We start from the raw sequence: 9,357 nt of genomic DNA on the forward strand, positions 1-9,357 counted from the left end.
GGAGAACAACTATTGTTAATTAATTTATAATTACATATATATATATATATTTATACATATGCACTCACGAAAATCGATCTAAGCTTTATTTTGAAAAAATGAATAAAAAATCAATGGAAGAGAGAGTGAATAGAGAGATATAGGGATGGAGTGCATTAATAGTAATGGAAATTGTAATGGTGGCCGATCAAGGGTTTGGTTGATTAATCAATGTGATAATTGAGGTTAGACACAATAGATTAATTATTTATCCCTGACCCGCGGCATGTGTGTGCACTAATAATAAAATAGAACCTGCCGACCCTTACTGTTTTGTCTCATTTATAAATTAATTAACTAGTGCAGATATATAATTAATTTATTATTAATCGTTCTCCACAGTGATAGTTATATAATTAGGTCCCAAGACGAAGCTTAACGAAAATCAGAAAGAGAGAGAATATAATACACACTAGCTAGTTTGTGTGAAAGGTAATTACATATCAAAAACTATGTTTGAATTGATTAATATAATACACTCTTTAACGATCTAGGGCCTTCGATATCTACAGAAAATTATTAGTTGTTATCAATTTAGTAATTATATGATCAGAAATCGCTTACACTTATATATATTTATATAACAAATTTAATTAAGAAGGTGCTTTATCGTGGGAGAATTAAAACCATTCATAATTAAAAATATTAATTTGTTCATTCATAAGATTGAAAAGTGTCTCATCATCATCTGAACCGCTAGAGATGAACACGTAGATGGCTTTATTAGAATGTTGACTACATGATTAGATCGGATCATGACAATTGTCCAAAGAGATCATGTTCTATATATCGAAATCATGTATAGAATATGTACACACACACACATATATTAAATATGTTACCCCAAATAAAATATTGACTACTTTAGCTAGGTTTGAGGGTTTAGGGTCATCCATGACATTATTAGGTTATAATGAGAGTAATCCCACTAATAAAATAAGGTATTTATAAATATGGCAGAACATGAAATGGGGGGAGAGGATATGGTGGTTAGCCCCATGATTGGGAAGTTGGAAAAGTTTGTTAAATACTAAAAATATATAAATATTATTAATGCAAGCTGATGATGATTTATCATATATATATCTCTGTGGTATATAGTATATATATATTGACCGGGGAAGAAGGAATCTTTACCTACATTACATAAATTACAATTATAATATAAAGAGAGTTAAACCAAAAAATTGTTATGTTCTACTCAATCGATTAATTAATTAATTAATTTGTTTTGATTAATATAAACATTTCATTTGGGTCGTCAGGAAGAAAATCTTTTATCGAAGATTTGATCACAATTAAAAATACTTAAATTATTACAGATCAGATCGACAGTGCCTTTAAACGGGGCACCTAACTGTCAATGGTCTCTCAATGGAGGAGTAAATTATTAATTACGGTTAAAAAGCTAGAGTTGAATGGTCTTTAATTTATATTAATTATAATTCTATATATTTATGATTATATTATTACAGTACATAGTTACCATACGTTTCTTATTATAACATATAATAATGGTGTCGTGGTCAAAATTAATCTCTCTTTGATGTTGTCTATGTCTCGAAATGTTCAGTTTAAAAGAGTCTTGTTCTGAATTGTTCCTTTTATTTTTAGCCATATTAATTCTATGCAGTATTTTCACAAGAATTCAAATATAGTTTAATCGACCAAGTTTTTGTTTTTGGCCTATGTAAAAAAAGAAAGTAATGATAAAAAAAAAAAATAGTTTGTGAAGCCAAAATATTGCAGTGGTTGCTACTACAACGCTTTTCTTTTTCAGTGTTTTGGACTACTGCCCAACTAGCTGGATTTTAGATCTTTGTACCAACTCATCATATTTGCCAGACTAGATTTTCAAACTAATAAATTAATTAATTTACGATTTTAATTAACGAACATAAACTATATTAGATTTCAAACAATATAGAGAATGATTAATGTACTACAAAGATGTAGATATGATATACAAAAGATAAAAAATATGATATAATATATAATATCATCATGATATTTAAGAGATAATTGGTTTGTAATAAGTTATTATATAAATGAGGGTACATGGGCGAATTTTTCATCTATATATATATTTATCGATACTAGAGAATCAATATTGATCTGAGATAGATTAATAAATTTAGTAGTGACAAATCGATCCGTAGCTGCCCAATAGATTTATTATTTAAACATTTTATATGTGATGGAATGTGGCTTTTTGGTCATTTTTTAAGAAGGGGCGTCTTGAATAATTTTTTTATTTATTAGATTTTACGTAAACCTCTTTCTAAATTTTGCATTTTAAAAATGTTTACAAATATATTTAATCCTCATTTATTTGATACTTATTTATGTTTGAAGTTTCAATGTGTTAATGATGAAGAAGAATACATTTTTTTCCATTTAAAATAATAATTTCATCTTTGAACGCATTTTCTCAACAATGCATCAGGGATAGGCCGACAAAACCAACAATATATATAACGTGAGATGCTTTTTTATCTTTTAAAATACTCCCATAAACATTATTTTATTTATTTTACCTCTAACTTTTATATTACACTACATATCAATTTTTTATTTTTTTCTTTATATCATTTACATATTATTTTTTCATATTTTTATTCATTTAAATTTTTTTCATTATTAATAATATATTTATATCTTTTAATATTTATGATATTTATTCATATATAATATCAAAATATAATTATATTTTATTTTAAATTAATTATTCCAAAATAAAATATAAACTAATAATTTTTTTTAAATAATTCTCAATATAATAATTATAACAAAATATAAAAAGATAATCTTGTATATAAGATTTTAAAAAAATTATTAAAACCATATAATATTATTGATAATATCAAATATATAAACACATAATAGAGAATGAATAGTGTGTTGAGCTAAAAAAAATTAGAGTAGTTTGAGTGGAAAAAATAGAGATATTATTAAAAAGAGATCATTTTTGTGAGAGTCCAAATAAAAACATTTGTAATTTTTTAATGAAATTAAAGTCCCCACATAAGTACCTATTTTTGGCTCTGCCATTGCATGTGGATATTTTTGGTGTTTTCTCTACATAAATCAATCGAACATAAATTGTTAAGGAGAAAAAAAAATTAAGTGTCAAATCATAAGATGACTTTACCTTTCATACATAAAAATATTAGTAGCAAATCTTTCTCATTATTGATAAATGTAATGGAATTGAGGTAATATACATTGGTTAAATGCCTATTTAACTTTTCTTCGATCTATCGGTAAATAGAGTCGAAGGAATTCTCTATTAGGTTGGCCCCTGAGTTGAGTGTGCTTTCTCTTATTCGATGTATGATTGGTATAAGTATATGACACGTTTAAATATATAATATGAAAAATGTGAAAAACATTTTCAGTTGTAATGAATGTAGACCACTAAAAAAACAAATTCACAGAATAGTAAAAAAAAAAAAAGATTTTATATATATTTTCATTTCAAACAATATTTAACCAAATCTTTTATGGAACTGTTTCTACATACTACTAAGGAAAGTACATCATAATTAAATCATGAACAATTAGTCATTTTAATTTTCTTTTACCTCCTAATTTCTTATCTTAATATGAATTTACCCCTTAAATTTTTTATGTATCATTAAATATCACATAATTCATAAAGTTGTTTCATTTTTACCCTTAAATTTGACTTTTTTTTTTATCAATTTAATTTTTTAATCTAAATTTATTATATTAAAGTATTATTTAAATATTAAGTTTTTTTAATTTTTTAAACCCTAAAAACATGATATTAGAAATTTTTTACCCAAATATCTATTTACTTATGTAACAATATATGACTAAGTAAAATTGATTAAAAATACTAAACATATCAAACTACTTATAATTTTATCAACCACAAATAATTTACCTTAGAAAATTAAATTAATCAATAACCAAGTAAATAATATAAAAAAAATTAAATTGCTTAATATTTTTTTGAATTCTTATTTTCATCATTTTTTTATTCTTATTTTTATCAACTAATAATATATTTGTTTTGGAAAAAAATAAATATTTTAATAAACTTTCATTTAATGTTATTATTAAAAAAATAACACAAAACTATATAAATTTAGAAATTCTTTGAGTTTTTTCCAAATCCACATTTTCTCAAAAATTTTTAACTTATAGCTAACAAATACATTAATAACATTATTATAAATAATTTATCTTTATTCAAAATTTTCTAACCATTTAATTAATTATATAATCCAACAAAAAATTACATAATCAACTCCTATAAATTATTGGTAAAAACTGAATAAATCTTTTTTTTTGTTTTAATATATGAAACAGTTAAATAAAAATAAAATTAATTGTATGGTCAAATTTATAATAAAAACAAACTTTAAGGGTAAAATTGAATACACTTTATCATATGTGATATTTTATGATGGGCAAAAAGTTTAGGGGTAAATTCATATTAAGAGGAATAGTTATGGGGTAAAAAAATATTAATTTTGTTATTTAGGAGACATTTAAAAATAACGTCAAAAGTGAGGGGACAAATGCATACTATTAACAAAAATAAGGGTTAAAATGACTAATTATTTTTAAATCATCAATTCTATATTTTATGAAATGTAACTTTTACGAGTATTCCATTATAAAATTGTTTATGAATCATGATCATATCAATATTAAAAAAAAAAATCTTGAGACCGGTTCCCTTTAAATAATAATGTCAGTCTACCATATCTATTTAGTAATAATCTAAACATATTTCATTTAGTTATCATTTTCTTCTGTAACGTTTGATCTATATGCAAAAGATGTCTCAATTAGCGCGCAAAACGTATAAACCTATTCTCCTTACACTACCTTCCACGAAAGTTAGGTAAAATAAAATGAATCAAATTGTTGGACCCTATTCATACCCATTAATTTTTTTTCCACGCTTGACATACATTATAGTCTTGATTCTTGGCTAAAAAGACTATAGAATTAAGTAGGTAGTATGAAAGAAAAAAGTGTCTACACCGACAAGCGTGTTCTATTGATTTGGCATACATTTATTCATATAATGTATATACATATATCTAACTACTAATAGTCCAAATATAAGATGGTATGATACAACATCAAAGTAATAATCATAAGTTAGTAAAATATTATCTATATTTTTTCCTATGTCCATGCACGTAGCACTTACCGCTTGTAAATAAAGTATCAAAATTTACTTTACAATTAGAAAAAGGAAAAAAAAAAATACTCTACAAAGTTTGTTTTACATAATAGGTGTGAGTGTGAGAGCTCAAAATACATAGATATTTACAAATGTACGTTATTAATTAAAATTTAGACGAGTGAGAAGACGTGAGAAGAAAGGAAGTTTGGTGTGGTTTTTTTTTAAAAAAAATAAATAAATTATTCTTCAATTTATGATAGTGATAATAATAATTTCGTTAGGGGGAAAAAAGGTGCATGAATTTTGTTTATATTTTAATATTGGTTTTTTTTAATAAGTATTAATTGGAAAAGTTTAATCAACATTTACTTAAAAAGTAGGCGAAGAGACAAGGCTAAGAGGAGCGTGTAGGGCCAGTGATAGTGAACTAGATTTTCAGGGTGCTATTTTGCTATGACGAGAACTCTAGAGATACTGCCACGTGTTACTGCGATGACTGGTTGACCAGTACTGTCTTCTTTTTTAGAGGGCATAACGCGGGGTTAGGGAGGTGACGTGTACTTTGTGCTCCAATGAACTTCTCCACTTCCTCTCTTTCTGACATCGATCGAAATTGGCCAATGGGGAAGCTTCAATTCATTCCAATTTGTCTGTTTATGTCACGTTCTAAATATCCAATGCCCAATTTTAAAATGTTGGACAACAATTAAATAAATAATTAAAAAAAAAGCATTCCACTATTATTACTATTACTATTATTAGTGATTTAGTTCAACTATGATATTTTAGCCCAACAAAAACATGTCATCACGAGTGTCAAAATTTGTCTAATTTAGTCACTTGTGTTAGAAAGTTTCAAACCCAACAACATACCGTCTCATCTTATTATTAATAGCAAATATAAACATAAAATTTTTAATCAAACCTAAATAATAAACAATAGAAAATATTTTTTGATATTTAAATAATGAATTAGCTTTTACAGGTAGTTGATTTTACGATCCTCCATCTCCAACGAACTAATAACTTTTTTTTTTTTAATTTGTTGTAATGGAAAAGTATTAAAATATTTGATAAAAGGGCGAAAAAGAATATAAAATACTAACAAGGAGTGGAAAACAAAGCAAAGAAGGGTTTGGGTATCGTGGCATGGCGTGAAGAAGCGGATGTCGCTATTAGACCCACCCTCCACCTCGTTTTGATCACTTATTGGCAATCCAAAAATTGAGTGCTGCTTTTTGTAGCAATGCAACACGTGGTCATCTACTCCATGTCTCAGGTGGACCTTCTTTTTCCTCCTCCTCCTCCTCCATCTCCACCTTATATATATCCCTCAATCTTTCACTCCCTTCCCTCCTCAAATCTCATCTCACATTCTCTCTCTCATTTCACCAATACCGTCACTACTGTCACTCTCACTTAACTTATTACCTCTCTGTTCTTTTCCTTACACACCCAAAAAGCTAATCAATAAGGGCCTATCGCATTCTAATTCTTTAACAAACAAGAACACATTTCAACTATTTCCATCTCTCTCCTTATAGTCTGAGCCAATCAGAAGTGAAAGAAAATAAGAGAAGAAAGAGTTAAAAGGTTAGTAGTAATAGTAGTACAAGTAGTGCTGAAATAACTTTCCAATGGCTTCATCAGCATCTCCAAACACTTGGGTAAAGCCTAGAATCCCTTCTTCTTCTTCAGTAAAAATCAGAAAGCCCGATTTCATAAGCTGCTCTCTTCAAGCTCCTTCTCTTCCCCGAATCCCCAAACAGACTACTGCTACCACCCCTTCCAACCAACCTTCTTCTACTACTGCTACTTCTTCCGTCGCCATTAATCATCGCTCGAAACTCCCAATTGAAAAGTCTCAAACCTCCTTCGGGTCGGACCTCAATTTATTTCAAAAAGTGGCTGCGATTGCTCTCGACGCTGCCGAGAATGCTATAGTGTCCCAAGAACGCAAACACCCTTTACCGAAAACAGCCGACCCAAGAGTTCAAATCGCTGGAAATTTTGCTCCTGTGCCTGAAACCCCGGTCGAACACTTCTTACCGGTAGCCGGTAAAATTCCCAAATGCATTGACGGTGTTTACGTGAGGAACGGAGCCAACCCTCATTACGCGCCGGTAGCCGGTCACCACTTCTTTGACGGCGATGGAATGGTTCACGCCGTTCAATTCAAAGACGGAGCCGTCAGTTACGCCAGCCGATTCACAGAAACTAACAGGCTTGTCCAGGAGCGAGCCTTGGGTCGCCCGGTTTTTCCCAAAGCCATCGGCGAACTCCATGGTCACTCGGGTATCGCCCGCCTCCTCCTCTTCTACGCCCGAGGAATGTTTGGGCTCGTCGACCCCACTCATGGGATGGGAGTTGCCAACGCTGGACTCGTCTACTTCAACAACCGCCTGCTCGCCATGTCCGAAGACGACTTGCCTTACCACGTGCAAGTCACTAGCTCTGGTGACTTGAAAACCGTCGGGAGATACGACTTCGGGAGTCAGCTCAAGTCAACTATGATTGCCCACCCGAAAGTCGACCCGGTATCCGGAGAGCTCTTCGCCCTGAGCTACGACGTCGTTTCAAAGCCTTACCTCAAGTACTTCAAATTCTCTCCCAACGGAGAAAAGTCCCCTGACGTTGAGATTCCTCTGCCTCAGCCTACCATGATCCACGACTTTGCCATCACCGAAAACTTCGTCGTCGTCCCAGACCAGCAAGTTGTTTTCAAGTTGCAGGAGATGATTCGCGGTGGCTCTCCGGTGATATATGACAAGGAAAAAGTTTCTAGGTTTGGGGTTTTGGACAAGAATGCCTCTGACGCTTCGGGGATCAGATGGGTCGAAGCTCCGGATTGTTTCTGTTTTCATCTATGGAACGCTTGGGAGGAGCCTGAGACCGATGAGGTTGTAGTAATCGGGTCCTGCATGACTCCACCCGACTCCATTTTCAACGAATGTGACGAGAGCTTAGAGAGTGTGCTCTCTGAAATCCGACTCAATCTCCGAACTGGGAAATCAACCCGGCGACCCATTATCTCTGCTGATTCGGAACAAGTTAATCTAGAAGCTGGAATGGTGAACCGCCACCGGCTAGGGAGGAAAACCCGATTCGCTTACTTGGCTTTGGCCGAACCTTGGCCTAAAGTTTCTGGCTTCGCAAAGGTTGACCTTTTCACTGGCGAGGTTACCAAGTTCATGTATGGCGATGAATGTTACGGTGGTGAGCCTATGTTTCTACCAAAAGACCCCTGTTCGGAGGAAGAAGACGATGGTTACATCTTGGCATTCGTTCATGATGAGAAGGAGTGGAAATCAAAGCTCCAAATTGTTAATGCAATGGATATGAAGCTCGAAGCTTCAGTTGAGCTTCCATCTAGAGTCCCATACGGTTTCCATGGCACATTCATAAGCTCTAATGATTTGGAGAAGCAAGCCTGAACGTCGGTATATATTTATATCTCAACTGGGGTGATCATATTAGTCTTGGATTGGATCGATATTTATATATTTTATGGTTATGTAAAAGTCTGCGGTTTGTAGATTGGTGTTAAGCAGACTCCAGTGGAGACTTACCAGAGGGATGATGACAGATTACGTCCCCGGAAGATCTCCTCTGTTTTCTTTTCAATCCCCCCCTTTTTTTTTTCCTTGTATTATACACAGTGAGAGGTTTTACAGAACCAGCTTGAAGCTTTTGGGCTGTAGGTAGTTATGGAGCTCAGCTGGTTTTTGCTTATTCTTTCACTTTATTATGATTGTGTATACCATAATGTTTGTAAGTACATAATTTTAGAAGAAAAAAAATGGCATTTCGGTCTTTACAAATCTCTCTGAACACTCTGTTATGCTCTGCACTCATTTCTTGTTATGGTGGTTGAGTTTTATTATAGTTCATAACGATCAAACTTCTGTTTTTTGGCACCTGAAGACCATTGTGTAATGTATTGCTCTTTGTATCTATTTTCATTCTCTTTAGCTTTCGTTTTCGTGGTAATAAGTGAAAAGTATTATAATTGAATATCGGTAAACACGACTTGAAAAAAACAGAAGTGAGAACCAATCAATGAATGAAAATTTAAAAAGAATAAAAAAAACAAGTTTATTTGAAGCTCTTCCATTAAGCACGTACTAGTACTAAAGACGAAGAAAAGA

General features: G+C 31.4%; 1 protein-coding gene across 1 annotated transcript; it reads left to right on the plus strand.

Moving 5' to 3' along the window:
• The first annotated feature begins 6,556 nt into the window (after positions 1 to 6,556).
• On the plus strand, positions 6,557 to 9,030 carry LOC133796605 (9-cis-epoxycarotenoid dioxygenase NCED1, chloroplastic-like). Its single transcript, XM_062234186.1, has one exon. The coding sequence runs from the start codon at positions 6,847 to 6,849 to the stop codon at positions 8,641 to 8,643; it is 1,797 nt and encodes a 598-aa protein (XP_062090170.1). The 5' UTR covers positions 6,557 to 6,846; the 3' UTR covers positions 8,644 to 9,030.
• The last annotated feature ends 327 nt before the right edge of the window (positions 9,031 to 9,357 follow it).

Source organism: Humulus lupulus, chromosome 8 (assembly GCF_963169125.1).
Source record: "Humulus lupulus chromosome 8, drHumLupu1.1, whole genome shotgun sequence".
NCBI classification, from domain to species: Eukaryota; Viridiplantae; Streptophyta; class Magnoliopsida; order Rosales; family Cannabaceae; genus Humulus; species Humulus lupulus.